Here is a 20,335-nt window from a genome sequence, read left to right as displayed (position 1 = left end):
CAAGACGAGCTCCCAAAGCGCTTGTCCACTCCCACGGGGTGGACACGGCTCGCTTTAATTCTCCATTCTACTTCATTCTTTCGATAACAAGGCAGAAGGACAAACTCATTTAAGGGGCGGCGTGTTATTAATCGCTCCCATCTTCAAAAATGACTGAATGATTATCCATTTTAACAAATATTCTCTTCTAAATTATTCCCTAATATGACTTCCGGTGGGAATTAGCAAAACTCACCCTAATTATGAAGCGTAATACAATTGGAGTTTGCTGCGAGGACACGTTTCATTAAAATTTTAAAGCCCTCAATATAAAGACAATTTAGCAGCGCAGAGTTTAAATCCAAGCCACATAATTACAAATACTTAATGCAAGAATCCATATTGCATTTTAATCAGAGAACAGACTTGTAAAACAAATGGGAAGGAAATAACTTGCAAATGCCTTATTGATGCTTAGAAGTGGGGTTCATTTGATCTGTGTATTATATATAGAAGACAAACAACTACACAGACGAGCGAGAATTGGGCCCGAGTGTACAAGACAAGACAAGTTACAAGAAAAGAAAAGCTGCCGCCAAGAACAAAATCAATGGGGAAGTGTACCACTCATTAAGACGTAACAGCAGTTGATGTGATTTATTTTGAGCGAGGCAAACTTGGACTGAAACAATCCAAAGTTTTTAGTTCCAAGCAAACTCTGCTTCAGTCAAACTCGACCCAACGGGCGAAGGAACCAATCAGGTTTGAACTAAAACTGCACCAGGTTGATGTATCCATGGCAACTAACTGCCCTTTGGCTAAGCATGTACAGGGGAGGGGGTCTTCGGTTTACGAGATGTTTGTGGAACACGTATAGGACGTAACAATCACATAGAAAAACTCAGTCAGCGCTTTTTGTTGTTGTTGTCAATAATATGTTCTATGCAGCCCCACTGGTCTAAATATGCTATTATGGTTAATATTGCGTTTGTGGAATATGAGTTAAGCAGCAAAATCCAGACGTTTTTATCCATCTCAGGAGGCGGCCATTTTGCCATTTGCTGTTGACTGAAGATGACATCAATGTTGCTCAGGGATCAGGCAACGACCAAACACAGCTCACCCGTTTTCTGAAACTGAGCTGTGATTGGTTGTTACCTGAGACATGAGCAACAATAGTCAGGTTTCCATCCAATTGTTTCAAAAAAATTTAAGCAAATTTGCTGAAAATGCGCAAAACGGACATGCGACTTATGCCCGTTTCCATCTGTTCTTCTTTTGCGAATATTTAGAGGGGACTCCGCCGCTGTAGGTGGCGCTATACACCATAGGTATGTGATCCACCAGTAATGTAAAAGAAGAAGAAGAAGACCAGGAAGTGACTGCTCTAACCCCAGGTGCTAGCTAGCTCCAATGGTGCTAGCTAGCTCCCATGGTGCTCGTTTACCTTCTAGGGAGCTAGCTAGCTACCTAGGTAGCGTCAATGATTAAAGCCAAACTGTGGCAGGGTTTTTACTTTCCGAACCTGGATTTGCCACCTCTGCGCACAAGTAATACACATTTAAAAACAAAACAAAACTAATACTGAAACTAAACTAAAACTCAGCATTTTTGAAATAACTAAAACTAATATAAAGTGACAGAACTAAAATGAAAATTCCAAAACTATAATAACCCTAGTGAGGTCACATATAACATATGATTGTGAAGGAATATTTAAGGTTGACTTCCACTTTAAACTTTTACATCTTGAAGTCGAATAATGTATATCGACCGATTTTACAGAAGACTTTCCTATATGTTACCGTCACGAGACTTTAATGCTCTGTGGAGCAACAAAATGTCCGTCCAACAAGGCAAAACAGTCTTCCGCATCTGTGTAGGTTCGAGAATATGAATATAAACTAAAATAAGAAAAATTTTCAGAGCAGTGTTTGGGTCGTGTAAAATAATAAACTGTCATTACAAGTATTTACTTGGATGTGCATTAGCATCCGTTTGATCGCTTTTCTCTTCGCTTTCCAACAAATGCCGTATCGTGTGTTCTCTTTGCATCGCGCATGAATGCGAAAGGTAATGACGAGTGTCGATAAAGATCAGGTGTTTTTATAGCCCAACCTATTTTCAAGGACCACTTCCATTCATGTCCGACGTAAAAAATCTCTCAGCCAGGCAAGTTTGCCGCTTACCCCTCCGCCAGCGTGCGCGCGCACGCTTTCATGGTCGCCTCAGATCTCTGTCGCTTTGCAGCGCCGACACGGCAAAGGCGCCAGGAGCGAGAGAGAAAGAGAGCGAGCGAGCGAGTGAGATGGGGAGATAATGGCAATGGCGGGTGAAAGACGGCTAACACAATCTTTAATGAGTTTCCGTCAGCTCCAGCTCTCGCCGCTTTTCTGGGTCAGGGTCCCCTGGCTTAGCACGTGGGCGGACTGAGGGCCGAGGAGCGAGCCGGGGCCCGGTTGGCGTCCACGGAGTCATCAAGTGGAAAGAAAAAGCAACAGATGAAACTGAATGAGGGTCTCGTCGGGTTTCATCTAAAGTGGAACCTTGAGTTTCCGCACTGGTTGAGGGTTGGGTCAGAAATGGCTCATTTGCATAAGACAAAACCGCCCCCGCAAAACAGACCGAATTCTGGAACGCTAAACAAAACGAGTGAACGAGCTATTTTATGCTCACAGGTCACTTGAGGTCGCATGTAATTCACCGCAGATTACCAGCAAAGCAAACAAGACACCTCAACCGCCCCCCAGTGAGGATGGCCTCGGTCACGCTCCCCCCCCTCGCCTCGCTCGCCTTTTCATTTCCCAGCAATCATCTCGGGGGGCCGTGGCAGGTATGGAGGCAGAGATAACATTAGAGAGACATCACAGGGAGATATCCGGACGAGAGAGAGATTATTCAGCGCCGCAAAGGCAACCAGGAGGCAACCTCTGTCAGACATCAAGGCTCCGGCGTGTCCGCACAGGACAAGGGCAGTGGAGGGGGGGACACAAGGGCAAGGACGAATTGCTGATGCACTGATAAACTCCTCCTTCTTTTTTTTTTTCTTCCTAAATCCTCCTCGACAATTTACAGGTAAAAACAGATTATGTCATTACTTCAAATTGATTAGTGTGTGAAAATAATGGACGACATGGAAGTTTTTAACTCATTTCCTCCCAAAAACGTAAATAAATTGTCTATTTTAAATATTGACATGGTCCCAAAAACATAATTATACTTTTTAAATGTTTTTTATGCAAGAGCGTACAAAAGGCTTTGATGCAGCCTCTGACCTGAAGAGGTCGCTTAAAGCAATGGTAGTTATTACAAAAAGCGGTCAGCAGGTGGCAGCAGAGTATGAGATCAACCAGGGCCATGTTGCAACAAGCTATTTTCCCCAGTGTTCTAAACAGGTTTGTGAATAATGAGGGAACTTAGCTATATTCTAATGCTAATTTCTGTAACACGGAAGCAAATACAAAATACTCAAATCTTTATTTTGGTAGGTTCCACGTTATTTTAGCAAAAAAACACAATATTCTGTGGGCCATGCAAAATTTGTCAAAATCCAGTAAAACAGGCTGCAGTGAAGGGGGTTGCTTCAGTGAAAATGGCCGGGAGTGAATGAGTTAATATAACTATTGACAAAACTACAATTGAAAAAAGATTTTCTTTAACGAAATGAAGTAAGAACAGAAATGATATGAGAAGTAACTAAAACATCAAATGCAGTGTTTCCTCACTTTTTCCGGGTGATTTGTTCCACGCCCACCCTTAATTGGTGATTTTCCGTCAAGTAGAGGTTATTGGGGGGAAAAAGAAGAGAAATATATATATTTATTTCTTTTTTGGGTGTCGAGTTACGCATCTGAGCCATACAGTTCCCACCTTTATAAACATTTGTTAACATAGTAAATGTAATAATAAAAATAGCTGTACTGAGGCTTTTTCTCTGAATACGTTTATGACGCTAAATAAGGTTAAAAATATTTCTTTATTATTTAAAAAAGGCTTACTAATTGTTTGGATGGATAATTACTCATTTTATTTATGTTTAACGAAAAAATATTATCGCTAAATGTACTTCCTGTTTCCGCCGACGCACTTCCTGTTTGCTATTGTTCGAGAGGTATCATGTCCGCCTTCATCGAGCAGTATGGAAAGTCAATCCACTGCCATCTATGTTGAATTATCACGCAAGAATGCCTTATGTTTCATTTTATTATGCTTTATGCATATTAGTGTGAATACTAATGCTTATTTTCGTCGAAATGTTGTTATAAATAAATCGATGCACTTTCGTTTGCAATGGCGCTAGAATGTATGTAGCTAATCCGGTTTGATTTATGTTATGGACCCGAAAAAAATCCTCAATACGTGAACCGCGATGTAGCAAGGAACCATTGTAAACGTGACTATGATTAAGTATAATAATAATTAAGTAAGTATCTCTATGTTTAACTATACATGTTTTTCTTGGACCTGCATTGTAAATCCAGCCTGAAGTTGCAGTTGCATTTTTCAGATGTTCCCAAAAACCTGCGTGAAATGTTTTATTGTCTGATAAAAGCAAAGGTTTTGACCAAAAACAACTGCTTTGTTTTGAAAACAGCTCCTTCAGTCTGCCAAGGTTCTAGCCGAGTTTGTTCCTCATCCTGTCTCCTTCTGGTGAATTATTGATGCCTTACCGGATCGACGGTATGAATAGAACAGTTCTGGAGCTGACAAGCAGAGAGGACAAATAGGCTTCATCCTCCTCCTCTTCAAAGGAGAAGTTCCCCGTGCTCGCCACGCTCACAGATTTCGGTGTTTGCCGCTGCTGTGAGCGTTCGTTTGCGATCGCGGCGGTAGCGGCGCGCGATTCAAGACGCAAAGATGAAAGGGAGTTGTAATTACAGGGAAGCGTATCTGTCGACTGCAGAAGTATTGGAGGAATGGCACAAAGTGGGCCAGGAGCCTCGGGTCATTAGATGATGGTATGTGTGTGTGAGCCAGCGAGACAAAAAGCACGAGAGAGACTAGAGCGAAACCGAAACTATGCGACTGCTTGTAACGTCAGTTCATCCGAGTCCACCTCTGAAATGTGGTCAAATCCATCTACGTTTACTGCTCCTCCCCCATTATCTCATTTCTACCACTACAGTTAGCTAGCTAGCTAAACCCACTGTCCGAATCTGCATCTTTCCAGGACCATTTTACAAGAACAACTTCATTATTTAAGATCTCAAGCGAATAGATGACAATGTCACCAATTCTGCTGACGGTCCACTGCCCAGAAGCACCCCTGATAGCCTGTTAGCTTGCGAGCTAGCTTGTGGCTAGTGTCTCCCGGTGGGATATAACCTAGCCATGTGAGGTTTTAAATGGATACACGCCCACAACATTTGACAGTGGAGAAGTTCGGTTGTAACGATTTTGTTTCTCACGAAATGAAAGCAAACGCCTCACCCTCAATAATCTCACCCTTATTCTTCCTTGTGCCCCTAGTGGACGACGACTTCATAGGTCTCAGCGAGCTGCCGGAAACCTTCCCCTCGGACCCGCCCGAGCCGCTGCCCGTGTTCTTGATGGAGCCCGAGGAGGCTTACATCGTCAAGAACAAGCCTGTCAACCTGTACTGCAAGGCCACGCCCGCCACGCAGATCTACTTCAAGTGCAACAGCGAGTGGGTGCACCAGAAGGAGCACACGGTGGAGGAGCGCGTGGACGAGAACTCTGGTGAGAAGTTGCGCAACACAAGCAACGGTGCGTCAATCAAAAACCCAATGTTGTTAAAGTAAAGGCACAGAAAAAAGTCAAAGAAAAAAAGTACAGTAATCCCCAGGTGTAGGGCTGCTCGATTATGGGAAAAATAATCACGATTATTTTGGCAATAATTGAAATCACGATTATTCATTCAAACGATTATTTTTTGGTACAAAACAAGAACATGTTTAAGTATTTAAAAATATTAAGACCAATTAAAAAAAATGTAAACACTAATTAAGTATGGACCAAACACAATTTATAATTTTATTTATTTATAATATATATTTATTTATGTATGTATATGTATATATTTAAGTTGAAGTGCAGTATGTGCATTGTGCAATCATTATTATTTTTTAAAACTCTTTGAAATTGAAATTTGAACATTGACATTTTTTCAAATTCTTTGAAACACTATAATTATGCAAGTTCCTTTTTGATGAAACAAATATATTAAATTAGTTATTTTAAAATTTAAAAAAGGTGCAAATTTATAATTTAAACAACTCCAAAATTAGCAGTAATAATCCTTTTTTTTATTACGATTCTGCTGATTTTTTAATTTTGGAATGTAATTGAAATTTTAATAGAATTTTGATTAATAATGGCACAGCCCTACCCAGGTGTTTTCGGGGAATAGGGGCTGAAGCTTGTTGCGAATAGTGTAAACTTGAAATAATGGACGACCCTTCTCAAAATTTTCATAACGGTATACATATATATTAGGGTTGTAGCAAAAATGGTTGGAATTGGAAAATTGAAAAAACTAATCGTTTGACTTTCAAATTCATACGGCTCTCAATTTAGAGATTCACACCGCTTACACACAAACATGTATGTATATTAGAGGTGCAACAATTAATTGATTAATTGATGACTAATGAATTATCAAATTATTCGATACATATATTTGACAGTCAATTAATCGTTTAGATACCTACTTAGTAATTGTCCAAATGCTCAGAATTTCACCTTCTCAATAGTAAACTTGCTTACAATGTTCACAAGCATCCAGAGAAAAGTTAAATAGTGAATCTCCAGCAAGCTTGTTTTTTTCCCCACTGAACTCTCAACACCCGAAGGCAACGGAGCTATTACACCTAACATCGCAGGCACTGATTGGCTACATTCAGCCGCTGTATTAGAAATTGAGTTTTTTGCTTCCCCCCCACAGGTAGGCTACAAATCATTTCCCGTTTAGCGCGTTTTCATCCGGCTGTTTACTCCCCGTCCCCATCACACACACACACTCCGGACATTTGGATATGCTTGAATCAATACGCAGACCCCGAAAAGCAGATCCAAACATTGTGCTGCAGCCAGCGTAGAAAGCGAAGGCGTATTGAAGTTTTGCCCTTTTGGCCTGATATGTTACTCGTGCTTTGTGTTGCTTATTGTTACGGCGAAGAAGGCGTTTGAAGGTTGCCGTTTTTCTTTGGCCTCTCGTGTCAAAGGGGTTTGCGCTAAAAGCATCAACAGAGAAAGACAGCCCACGCGTCACCACAGCGAGACCCCGCTCCACTGCAGCGCAGGCCCACGGGCTACTTCCTGCGCAGGATTTCATTCATTTATGCTCTTTACCCTCAATTTACAAACACGTATGTCGTTGAAGTTGGCACACACATTATAAAGACAAATATAAAATTTGAGAATTAAGATTTTATTTGAAACTGGAATGTATTTGCACAACAAATCAGCATCACTACACCTCACATTTGCTGTGTTGTTGTTGTTTTGTTCCACCCCAGTCCTGTAGGTGGCACTATATGGGCCATACCACCAAATCAGAGCCATTTGCCTCCCCAGGAAATAAAATGAGTACGATAAATGAACTTAAAAGTTAGTATTTTGTCCAGAATGAATTTGATAACTACATAATATTTTGCATACAATTAATACCTTTAAAAATGAGTTTTTCCACTCACCTGTGCTGAGGAAGCAGGTAACGACCAATCATGGCTCAGTCTGCTGACCAAACCCGGAAAACAGGTGAGTATTAATTCTAAATGGAAAAATAATGAAGTTATCAAATTTATTCTGGACAAAATGTAAACTTTTTACTGCTGAAAATGGCTCAATGAGACAAGTATCCCTTTAACTACAACAAAACAAAACAAAACAAAAATTAATACATTTTTAAAAAGTTGATTTTTATACTAATTAAAATGTGTTATATTTCATAGAAGATACTAGAAAAGTTAACTTCTCGTTCCTGACGAAGCCAGTTTGTTCCTTCAGGTTAAAAGCTGAGATAATGTAGCTGGCAGAAATTGAATATATTTTTGCTCGCTCGCTCCTTTTTCTTTTTCCGTGTCTCACCTTCATGTCAGGCAATAACTCGTGATGTTCTGAAAACAAGGACGAGACGGGAGACACACAGTTGGAAAGTCTACATTTTTATGTACCAAATACAAGCGACAAAGGCAGCTGTATTCAGCGCTGTTATGTTTACGTACAAGTCCTTTCAATGTAAAGAATTAGACCTTGATCGAGGCTGGTTAAAATGAGAAAAAGTGAATTATCAAATGTGTTCTTGACCTTCTGCAGATATGAGAAACCTTTGAAATGCGGCACCGCAGACTAATTGAGCAAGTGAGCTCGCCCCCAAGTCAAGAATACAACAGAAGGTTCAATGCCAAAGCAGGATGATGAACACAGCAGACTAGGAAAGAGAATAAGATGGCATTTATTGACCAAAAACATATTTGAAAGCTTTTCAAATACATAAATCAACAAATGTAATATATTTATTTTTCTTATGACCTCACTGCATTGCTTACTATTCATCGAAACCAAAGGAATAAAACCACAGATTGTGCTTCCGATTTGAATACAATCGCACACAATTTGATCATTTTTGTGTTGCAACTCTATTCAACACAAGCGCCTTTGCTCCTTTTGATAAAATAGAGCCAGACCAACTGCAGCATTTGAAAGCAGCACTTAAATATGAGCAAAGAGGGCTGAGCTTGTTTTCAACCTCATTGTTCTGAGTTAAAAATCCTTCAAATGAACTCTGCTCCCTTTCAAGAAATAGCCAAACAATTGTGTCTTGAAACCAGCTGTTGGCTCCGCCCCTCGGCGGGGCACCGCCCAGCATCCAAGACGCTGGGAAATAACGCAGCCGCAGCCAAACGAGCTCAACTTGGGCAAAATCGCCATCCGTCATGTCTGATCCAAGCTAGTAATTGTCTTCTTTTCTGCCTGTCAGCGGCTCTCGACAGCTTATCGCTTGTGATTTAAAATGCAATTACGCGGCCGAGTCTTTATGACCCTTGTTTGAGCCGGTTACCATGGCGAAGAGTTGGAATTATTATTTTTTTTAAATTGGTTTGGGGAGTTGGAATGATAGGACTTAGTTGTTGTTTAAGTAATTAGTGTCCAGGCTGCGGTGTTTTTTCCTTATGTTTGCGAGTGAATAAAAGGGCCGGCGTTCGCCTCGGAGAGCTTTTAAAAGCACGGCGATGATGACAACTGCGAGGAAATTAAGTGTTGATTGGGCTCTAGGTAATATTTGCCATGACAGCATTTATTATTTGTCACCTGCTGAGAGAACAGCTTTGATTTGGTATTTACGTTCAGTTTAAGATCTGACAAGCACAGCAGATGGATTCTCAAGACCAATGTTCTGAAAATCGGAATTTTACAACTCTAACCCATTTGCACAAAATACATTTTAGCACTTTGAGATTTCTTTGGAAATAAGAAGTGCATTACAAATACAACTTTTTATTATTATTCAAATAAAAGATGAGGATTTTGAGTTTTGCTAGCCTCATTATTTTGACCCGATATTACACAGGTCATGTCCTGGCGTCCCATTTTTGTGCCACGTTGTGTATGTCAATCACACAGTTATCAGTGATTCATACGATAAACCCATTAAAAGGTCATTTAACTGTTACATTCTTCCTATTTACTTCCAAATTCACATGATCATTCACTAAATTATGACTAAAAGTTTAATTCGTTTTAGTCGAAAGACTATAACTAAATTAAAATTTCTGGTCAAAATGAACACTGCTTCCTGCTTTCACATCTAAGAATCATGGGAAATGTAGTCCTGCTATCCACTGCGGTCTCCACTCGCCAGTCATATTTCGCCAATATATTTCCAGTGTGAGGTAAACGGCACAACCAGCTTCCAATTCCTGTCGGGACAGAGCAAAAAAAAAGGTTGGACAATGGGTGAGCACATGGACGACTTTAGCGCTGTTGAACTGTCAAACAAGATAGCAATTAGCATTAGCGATGATCACCCCTCGTCGCCCGACTTACTGTCCAGTGCGCTTTTGTCTTTCTTCACAGATGTAAAATGGGTCATGTGTTGTTGTTGTTGTTTTTAGAACGTGTGATTACGCGCCGATCAGCAACCAGGTAACACGAGACAGCAGAGCGCAAAGAACATTAGCATTTTTGACAGAATGAACACGTTCACGTGCGGTAAAGTGCGGTTTTGTTGTGTGACTTGGGATGAACGAGGGAGGCGGGTTGTGTGTGTGGGAACATGGTGAGCATACATCACTCAATAGTGACGCATGATGTGTGTCACGGGAGAGGGCGGAGGAGGGGGGGGAGTATAAAGCATACATTCAGATGAGATGACAAAAAGTCGTCATGGCAAGAAAAAGTGCTGAATGTTGCTCTTGAGGAGTCCTTCCTGGTTAAATTGACTTTTTCATTGCTTGTACAGTCGCACCTTGACTTTCATTATTCGCGGGGGATAGGAACCCGGGCCTACCCGCGAGTCGTGAAAATCCGCATATAATTGACACTCTACGGAAGCGTGCAACTGCCAATGTAGAGCAAACATTTTGACTGGCGAGTACGTTCGAACGTAATGGAGTAAAGTCAAACACACTCGCAAAATACGTTCAAACAGACTCGCAAGTGCGTTCGAACATTCAACAGGAAGTCAGCCGTTTTTGGTTTTCCTGGGCTCGTTCTTTCCCCCAAATTTTTGCCTACGCCGTCTAATATGAGCGCAGCATGACATAAAATTTTAATCACTGACGATTTGGCATGAAAAAGTCATCAAATATGAGCAGCAGTCTGAGCGAAGCGACATGCAGTCACCAGATGAGGTCAGCAGGCTTATTTCAGAGCTCTTCTGCTCGACTGATCCTTCTGATACCTTTCAAGCAAAGCACGTCGAGAAACCTTTCATGCGGTCCTTAGCAAATGACTCGCAAATGACTCCTGATGTTCGCGTGCAGCTTGTCCTTATCGGCGACTATTGAATTACATTCTAAACAATTCTAAATTGAATAGTTGAGTCACCACTTTGGTGCAGCGGATTACTCATATGGATCTACGCATGGTTCTGCCAATTGACGTGGAGCCTCCAGTGGTGAGAAGGAAGGAAAGTAGAGTTTTCAGGCATCTGTGCTTTAATGGAATGTGTATTTTTCTGAGGACTTTTGACATTTGAAAACATATCATACCAATATGGATTTTTATTTTTTTTAGGCCGATGCCATATTTAGCAGAATAAAGTTTGTATAATCGGCCAAATTATTTAAAATATACTTTGATATCTGTTTAACTTAACAACAGAGGAAATAAAATCTGCCCTTTTTTTTAAAACATTATTTTGGGGTGGAATGTTAGAATGTCATTATCTTTTCGTTATGTTGCAATGTGTATACAAAAAAATTGCAAAATTTGGCAAAAATAGATTTTTTTGTGGCCGATTTGTGTAAATTTTTCCTTTATTTATTTTGGGGTGGAATGTTTGAATTATCTTTGTCATATATTGTAATGTGTATAAAGAAAATTGGCAAAAAAAAATCTATTTCTGCCGTTTTCTTTAGGGTGGAATGTTCAAATGTAATTATCTTTATCTTATGTTTTAACGTGTTAATGTGTGTTTAAAAAATCGACAAACATTTTTTGATTTTTGATTGAGTTTTAAAATAGCTACTATCAGTTGATTAAATCGTCCGGCCCCTACTTTCAACCCCTTATTTTGTCCAAATAGGCTTGTTACTTTTTTAAACCAACAACACATTATTTTTTATTTTTTTTCATAATGTTAGCATAATAGCATAACTTACTGTCACAACACATGTGAAAAAATGTGCTTGCTAAAAAAAAATTTTTGACTTTGTATTGTTTTTATTGATTCTCAGTTATCCAGGTCATGGTAACACACAAATGTTATTTTCTTATTTTCCCAAAAATGATTTACACAATATTATAATGCCAGAGGATTCTTCTTAGACTGAATTATATATGAGTTTTTTTTGTTTTGTTTTTTTTCCCGTTACTAACGTACTTCTTTTACCTGTGTGTTTTTTTACAATCATTTGTAACTCTACTTAAGTACAGCGCTTGAGTACTTTTATCACCTCTGATATTCTTCAACGCAGGCTTCACTGATCCCAAACATTCTGAGCACTCATGTCTGCTCCTCTGCCACGCCGCGTACTCGTCGTAAATTTTACATGAGCGCTAAGCTGCGCGGGATGCGATTGTACGAACCGAACACGGCGTGTGTGTGAAGGCGCTGAACCCGAACTAAAATGGCATGTTCGTTTTCAAAAGCAGCCACTCTCTTTGCCTATTTTTCCTCTCACTCAGTCAGAAAATCAAGACGCACCAGAAACCTGAGCGTAGATATGAAACAGTCACAGCTGAGCTCAAATAGTGCATCATTATTTTGCATACCCACTCCGCCGCATTTGGAGTCTCGTGGCGTCCCACCCCGATTTCCTCGCGCATCACGGTGTGTTTCTAATGAGATTTACGGCACAGATTAAGGTTCTGATTGCGTTAGCCATTGAGTCACATTATGATGTCACGTCGACAGGGGTTCCCTCAGGTGTGCTAAACATGACGGATACAGCGAACAAGTATGTCACTTGCACAACAAGGCCCATCTTATTGATGGAAATGAAAATGAGTGCAATAAATTGTGTTTAACAATTGGCAACGGTGGTCCTTATTCCGCAGATGTGTGTGAATGCAGCTGTTACAAAAGCGACAGACCTCCATGTTATGCGGCAAAGGATCGTTTTCAGGGAGCACGTTAAGTAAATCAAAGCGTTCTCATGAGGCTTTGGCTGAATTTGGGGGGGGGGGGCGAACGTTTTACAATCTGGATTGTTTTCCAGCAAGATGAGCATTACTGCACCTGCGAGTGACTCACAGTGCAAAGGTCGAGATAAGAAACATTACACACAATTGTAACTTTAATGTAATGTAATAAAATTATATTTTTATTTCTTTCTTTTTTTATTTGATTGCTAATCAGTGTCACTTGAAGTATGTTGAATTATACAGCTTGATTGGTTGATTAATTATAAACAAAATTAAAGTAATTATTGTCAAATAGAAAATTTAACTATTAGGCATATCTTTCATGTATTTATGTTTTTAAATATTTGATAAATTATTAATATTCAATTATTGTATTTTGTGTTATTGGTGTCAAGGAAGTATGTTGAAATGATACATCTCTATATATTTTATAATTAAACTACAGTAGTATACATATCTTTAGCTAAATGTTTGTAATTGTCTAAGATATATGTTGATGTGAATCTCGATTGCTCTTGGGGGCGGAGCGAAGTTTAGCCTGGGTTGCTAGCAGAAGTTGTTTGCCACATTTACACGAATATACGTACATCCTATGCAACATGTATAAAACGTAAATTTTAACACAAATGTAAGATGAGTTGTTCCAATTTTGTGGTAGATTTACAGTTTAGCTCATTCACTCCCGGCCATTTTCACTGAAGCAACCCCCTTCGCTCTCTTGTTTTTTTTCTGGATTTTGACTGATTTTACAAGGCCCACAGAATATTGTGTTCTATTGCTATAAAAACATGGAAGCTACCAAAAGAAAGATTAAAGTCTCGTCTTTCATTGTTTCCGTTTTGCAGCAATTAACATTGGAATATAGCTAAGTTTCCTCCTTATTCACAAATCTGTTTAAAACACTGGGGAAAATAGCTTTTTGCAACATGGCCCTGGTTGATCTCTTACACTCTGCTGCCACCTTCTGGCCGTTTTTGTAATAACTACAATAGCTTCAAGCATTCTCTTTAGTTCAGAGGCTGCATCAAAGCCTTCTGTATGCTCTAGCATAAAAACAACAACATAAAAAACATAAAAAAATACGTCTTTGGGAGCATGGTAATATTTAAAATGGAACATATTTATATGTTCTTGGGAGCAAATGAGTAAAATTAGCCGTGGGTGGGGTTAAATTGCTCACTAAACCAAATTACTGGTAATATTGTTTAAAAATATTCTAAATAAGTGCAAATAAAGGCCTCCGCCCACAATTTCAGTGCCCACAGATGCAGGATAATCAGCTCTATGGGGTATGCTGGCATTTTGTCTTGTGTACAGGATTTATTTGTTTGAGGCCTGGCACCCAGATGAGCACTAATCAGTGGGTTTAGCAAACAGGATTGTCTTCGGCGTAACACCCACAATCCGCCCCCGCGGGACCCCGAAGCTCAACGTTGTGGCTTTGGAATCAGGGCTGGATGCGTACACACACACACACAAACACAAACACAAAGTTCATGTCCATTTGCAAAGTTGCAAATGGAGGCATTACAGTGAAATCACCTAAGGAAAGATTTGTTGATTTTTGTCCAATACTCGTCTAAACATCTCACTTCCTTCCGTCCTGGCAGGCCTCGTGGTGAGGGAAGCCAGCATCGAGATCACTCGCCAGCAGGTGGAGGAGCTTTTTGGACCTGAGGACTTCTGGTGCCAGTGTGTGGCCTGGAGCTCGGCGGGGACCACCAAAAGCCGCAAAGCCCACGTCCGCATCGCCTGTGAGTACTCTCGTTTCCCCTTCGTCCCCGTACACACACATTTTATATTGAGAAAAAAAGAGCAAGATACAAAAATATTATACAGAATTATTATTTGACAATTATTAATCATGCCAGAAGATGTAGCTGTATTTTAATCATACCAAAAACACAACAGGAAGTCCGCCATTTTGGTTTTACTTTTTCTCCAGTTTTGCCCTTTTATAGTTGAACAAACTCCTCCTAAAAAAAATTATCCAATCGTCTTCAAACTGGGTGCGTCATGTAAAGATGTCTAAGATGAAAAGTTATTGAGAGCTTTTTATTTTTTTGGACGCTGTTGTCGTGGCGATGGAAATTGTTGCTGTTTTCAAACTCACTGGCAGCCAGCAGAGGTGGCAAATCCAGGTACAGAAAGTAAAAACCCTGCCAAAGCTTGGCTTTAGCCCCTGATGCTAGCTAGCTAGCTCCCGAAAAGGTAAACAAGCACCATGGGAGCTAGCTAGCTAGCTAGCTAGCACCTAGGGCTAAAACCAAACTGTGGCAGGGTTTTTACTTTCTAGACCTGGATTTGCCACCTCTGCTGGCCGCCAGCTGTTTTAGAAGCAGAGGTGTCTGTATTTCCAGCCATTTGAGAGCATTTTGTTTGACCCACAGAATATAATAAATAGTTTATGATAATATAAACACCGAACCTTCCAAAACAAAGAGTAGACGCCTCTTATTTCGCCAGGAAAAAAAGACAGTTAAGATCACTTTGACTCTATCGTGCAACTGTACAAAAAGCTTCCTTTTAAGTGTCTCGACCTGGGCAAATACTCATGAAACTTCCTGACAAAACCATTAGTATTTGATTATGCAGTTATAAAATAATGGCTTAATATCATTCCATAGAAAAAAAAAAACTAAGGCAGTCCTGGTTGTACGTTACTCCAAAATGTACGAGAAGCTAGATGCATATGTAACAGCCCAAGACCTACAAAATAGTCTTTTGGAGCCATATGCCAAACCTAACAGCAAGCCCACCATTTTGAATTTTTGACACATTTTTTGGTCTTTAATAGATAGAGGTTATATTTTAACAAACTCTTCCTAATTCGTTGGGCCAGCGTCTGGAAAGTACACGGTGGCCCGACATAGTGCCATCGGGTTAATGTTGGAGGAAATGTGGCACTCAGGTTGGTAGATTGAGGAGATCTTCACCAGATGTGGGACTCAAGGGTCCCTTTGAACACAATTTTATGTTCGTTTCCCTGTAAACAGGGAATCACACGAGTGTATACACAGAAAAGAGGCCACGGCGCGTGTTTATACTCGTATTTTCCCCATTGATGGTCTTGATTTGTTCTCTCCACCCACTCTGAAGCATCGCAAAATAGTTTCCAAACGACGAGAGCCCGAGTTTGCGTCTGTTTGGGCTTTTTCTTTGCGCCTTCAAAAACAACCTGACAATCAAAAGAATGACGAAAGCCCAGAAGAGTTGACAGTTCTAGTTCTAGTTGCAGCATCAAGGCGATGGCGTTGCAACATAAAGCGCGTTACGTAACACAACAGCGCATGTGTTGTTGTCATCGTTGCACCTGAAGGGACGTGTCGGTGCACTTTCAACTTCTGTCTAAAGCTGCGTTTACTCTTTGACACAATTGCCATCATTTTCATCCAAGTTCGGGTATGCCGCTTGTTCAACGTACAAGTCAAATGAACCTTACAAAAGTGTTTGTGGTTTGGCGTGCCCATCATGTGTTAGCATCAAGCTAGCAGACAAACGACGTGTAATGCTCTTTGTTTTATTTTAACTGGGAGTGGCAATAAGCCTTTTGTAAGTCAGGTCACTCGTATCTCAAGGCACTAGGGCTGTGCACGGTGGTGAGTCAAATTGTGTAGCAAGTTGGCGTCAAATCAGAGTTTTCCCACTCAGAATGTGTCATAGCTTGTTTGGATGGCACGTCCCGTCTCTCTAGTGGGAGTGCACATAGGTGAAAGCTATCAGATCTTTTTAAAATCGATCCATCGAATAATCAAATAATTGGCAAACTTTTTTGCCCCAGCCCTAATTTATGTGCTGCATCCAAATTAGTTATGGGAACATATGGCCAGATAACGCCGTCCTAGCAACGGGAATATTTGGACAGCTAACGCCGTTTTAGCAACGCGAATATTTGGCCAGCTAACGCCGTCCTAGCTATGGGAATATTTGGACAGCTAACGCCGTTTTAGCAACGCGAATATTTGGCCAGCTAACGCCTCAGCTGTTGGTTGGCTAACTGCGTGCTAGCAACAAAGGAAAGGGAGTTGGCAAACTTGGACGTACTCATCTGGACATTGTTGGAGCATGCATGATGTAGAACAAGCTTTAATATTACCTTTTTAAACAGCTTAATGCACCTTAACATAAAACTGAAACATTTTTTAAACTAATAGAATTATGGCTGCATCTTTTAGTCATTGATACAGTAATTTCATAATAATTCATAAAATTGAGTTAAATTTAAAAAGATGCACTGTACTGTAAAAAAAAAAAACGAGTGTGCTATTGATTTGTGTTGAGGTGATATTTCTGCCACTAGATGGCATAATTGCATTTAAGACGCTGGTGACAGCTCAGTGTATTTTTCTTTTCATATTAATCTCATCAACATGAAGCACATTTTTAAAATTGTAAAATACAACTTGACCCCGGTCTTCACTAAAATATGCATTATTATTAAGTGTAATAATGCTAATGCTAAATTTTGACGGATTACCCCCAGTACAGGCTTTCCAAGTAAGGGGTGGTCATTCGTGGTGCGTTAAAAAAAAAAATTGTGGCGTTAAAGGAACTTTAAAATGACTCAAAATGAATGCACTCATTTTGACACCCATAGTTAAAATGCGTGACCAGCGTAAGGTAAATGGCACAGTCAAAGGAGGTTATTGTAAATTATTTTTAAACTAAAAAGGTTCACTTTCTGTGCGTTGATATGCTAACTGTATCAATACGTTTTGACGAGATAAGTGAATTTGGCTTTGTAAACATATGATCAACAAAAAAAAAAGTGCTACATAAGTGCACAATTTTGATCAAATTAGCATCAGGACATTTGGGTTAAGGGTTCAAACATGTATTCATTGTGCTTGCGAGAGGAGCAACGACTATACGTTTCCTGAAAACCGACCAAAGTGTTTCATCCCAAATCGTGTGGCAAAAAGAAAGGAGGTCACGTCGACTGACTTGGCTCCACTCCGGCTATCACTTGGACCCAAAGCGGACTGGCAGCAGCTCTGCGCCGCCCGTCTCCTCGCTGCCATACTTTCCCTCTGCTTCCAGAACGGAGAGTCGGATCCGCGCCTGTCGGTCCCCCGCTGAGCCGTCCTCCGCTGCTCCGCCTCCTATAATCACCCATGATGAGCAGCCTGCCAGCGCTAACCTATCCCTCAAATCACAATGGACCCCCCCCCCCCCCCCCTCTTCCCCTCCCATTAGCTCCCGCTGAATGGATTAGCGCCTCGACCGGGCTCGCGCCCCGGATGGGCGTCATTTCACAGCCGGACTCGATCCCGTTAGTATAATGGGAAAAAATGGCCTTGTTTTGCGCTCCTCCTCCCATCGTGTGAACATATACACTTAAATCCGATTGTGAGTCACAGCCAGCGCTGGCGAGTTAAGAGCTTGTCGTGCTGGAGATGTGCCTTTTCAGACGCACGGAAATTAAAGCGTTTGGGTCGCGTGCGTGTCCGCTGGAGGACAAACAAACGCACAAATTCCTTGTGATAGCCTGGCCCCATTCAAGAGATTACTTACAAGTGTCACAATGAGTGTGTTTTTTTTTTGTTTGTTTTTTTCCCCACACAGAGCAGATGAAACAAATGAATCAAATCAATGCCTTTGAAAAGATGAAAAGAAAGCAAGTTGATTGGGTTGAACTGTTTGTGTTTTTAGGAACAAAACAAAATGTTTCACGGTTCCCAAGAGTATCACCGAATTGCTTGGAAAGGACAAAAAACATTAGAAACACCCAAAAATGCTCCCTAAGGCGCTGTGCAGGGTAATGAGTGAACGAGTCCAACAGCTTTTTCGGCAGCTCACATTCGACTCGGGTGTTGTGAGAAGCAAACAACAAAGATGTCGAATTCCAAATAACCTCCTTTGCATGTGGGTCATTAGGACTATAGTAGCAATTAAAGGTCCTCGCACCTCTTTTTCATGGCAAATCCACAAAATGATCTTCAAACTTTGACATGATTCTGCTCCTTATCGGTCTATTACAAATGGGGCTCTTTATCGGTAAATTCCATAAAAGGTAGAATTTATCCAAAAAGAATGGCTGCATCAAACCAAAATGGCCAGTAACCAATTAATCAGCCAATTATTTAAAAATATATATAGTTAATAAAATAACTTATTTTTGTGTCCCTTACGAATCAGAATTACAGGCAGAACATTTTATAATTTATTTAATTATACTTTACCTTTATTAGTCATTCAACTTTACAACAGAATGAAAAATCGGCAAAAATCGCCAGATTTATTTTTTTGGGGGGGGGGTGGGTTGAATGTCATTATGTTTGTAACATTTTGTAATGCATTGATGTGTATTTAAAAAAATAAATCGGCCAAAAATCTGATTTAAAAACAGCTAATATCGACGAATAATGATTCACATAAAAGGATTTGCAAAATAAGTTTTACCTAAATAAATAATTACTGTAAATAAACATGTATTATACGCTAAAGTTAAATACAACTGAACTGTAATTAACAATTAATTAACAATTTAATGTACTATACTGGCTTGAAAAAAATTCACAGTAACATTATGCACAGTTTGAGCTCCTAATTCAAATGTATTTTTAAAGATTGCTTTCTCTGGTTTCTAGTTTGACAGAAACATCCCCAGAAATATTACCAGATATGTAAATTTTTCTCTCTAGTGTATCACAGTGTAAACCTTTCACTCTCCTCTCTTCCCATCACACTTTTATTCACAGATGCAGACGGCAGAAAACCTTCTTTCAACTTCAACTCACAAAACACTATTGATGCAAATTTTTTGGATTCACCCTTATTTTCATTTTTCACGCCCACTCACCTCCTTCCCTTCCCTGCCCTTTCTTTTTCTCCCCGTTCCTCTCCATTAGCTGCAGTGTAGTCTTAAATATGCCCCGTCAGTCAGTCTGTCGGTCCATTCAGGTTTCATAGCAGCCTTTTTATGGAAATGACTGCCACCTCAACCGTTCTGGCAGTTATTTTACTTGTACGCTTTTTTTCATGTTGCCCCTAAAGACGGACACGACATATTCCTTGGTTTGCTTTATTTTATTGTAAAGAAAACATTAGTGTTACATTTTATGACTTGCAGGTGCATTATTTAGGTGTGAGGGAGTGACTGTGGCAAATGTCCCAAATGGACCAATGTTGTAATTTATAAAAAAACATAGTAGTGACAGAAAGTAGACTGTAAAGAACTAAATGGCGTTTCCCCGCATTTTTTCCCACATTCTTTGCTTCAATTCAATGGGCACTGTGCTGCCACATCTGGTGTGTGTGCCTATAGGCCCCCAGAGGGCAGTATAACACACACATGGTGACGCATACAAAGACATTTCACAACTAACTTCGTAAGCTGCAGGAACATTATTTATTTTTTCCCCAGTGATAAAGAATATAGGTCTGTGAGTATTAACCGATTAATTGGCCGATTAATAAAATAAAATAAAAAAAATTATATATATATATATTTATGAATATAATAACTTAAGTCTGGTGCTCCCTTAATGCTTACAAGAAATATATGAATTACACGCAGAAAATCTGACAGTTTTACAATACTTTGTCATTTAATCTTTGTTTAACTTTACAACAGAGAGAAAAA

General features: G+C 40.0%; 1 protein-coding gene across 10 annotated transcripts in view; it reads left to right on the top strand.

Moving 5' to 3' along the window:
• The window catches only part of unc5cb (unc-5 netrin receptor Cb), a 144,603-nt gene that overhangs the window by 85,984 nt on the left and 38,284 nt on the right, over positions 1–20,335 (top strand). For 8 of the 10 annotated variants that reach the window (XM_086096190.1, XM_086096191.1, XM_086096199.1 and 5 more), the window contains 2 exons: positions 5,449–5,706; positions 14,361–14,504. In XM_086096190.1, the coding sequence (XP_085952316.1) occupies positions 5,449–5,706; positions 14,361–14,504 (402 nt within the window). The remainder of the gene's footprint in view (positions 1–5,448; positions 5,707–14,360; positions 14,505–20,335) is intronic. The other 2 variants (XM_086096192.1, XM_086096194.1) reach the window with 1 other exon arrangement.

The sequence above is a fragment of the Leptonotus elevatus genome, chromosome 15 (genome assembly GCF_054856555.1).
Source record: "Leptonotus elevatus isolate MCC_2025b chromosome 15, RoL_Lele_1.0, whole genome shotgun sequence".
NCBI classification, from domain to species: domain Eukaryota; kingdom Metazoa; phylum Chordata; class Actinopteri; order Syngnathiformes; family Syngnathidae; genus Leptonotus; species Leptonotus elevatus.
This window is presented reverse-complemented; position numbering and strand designations above follow the sequence as displayed.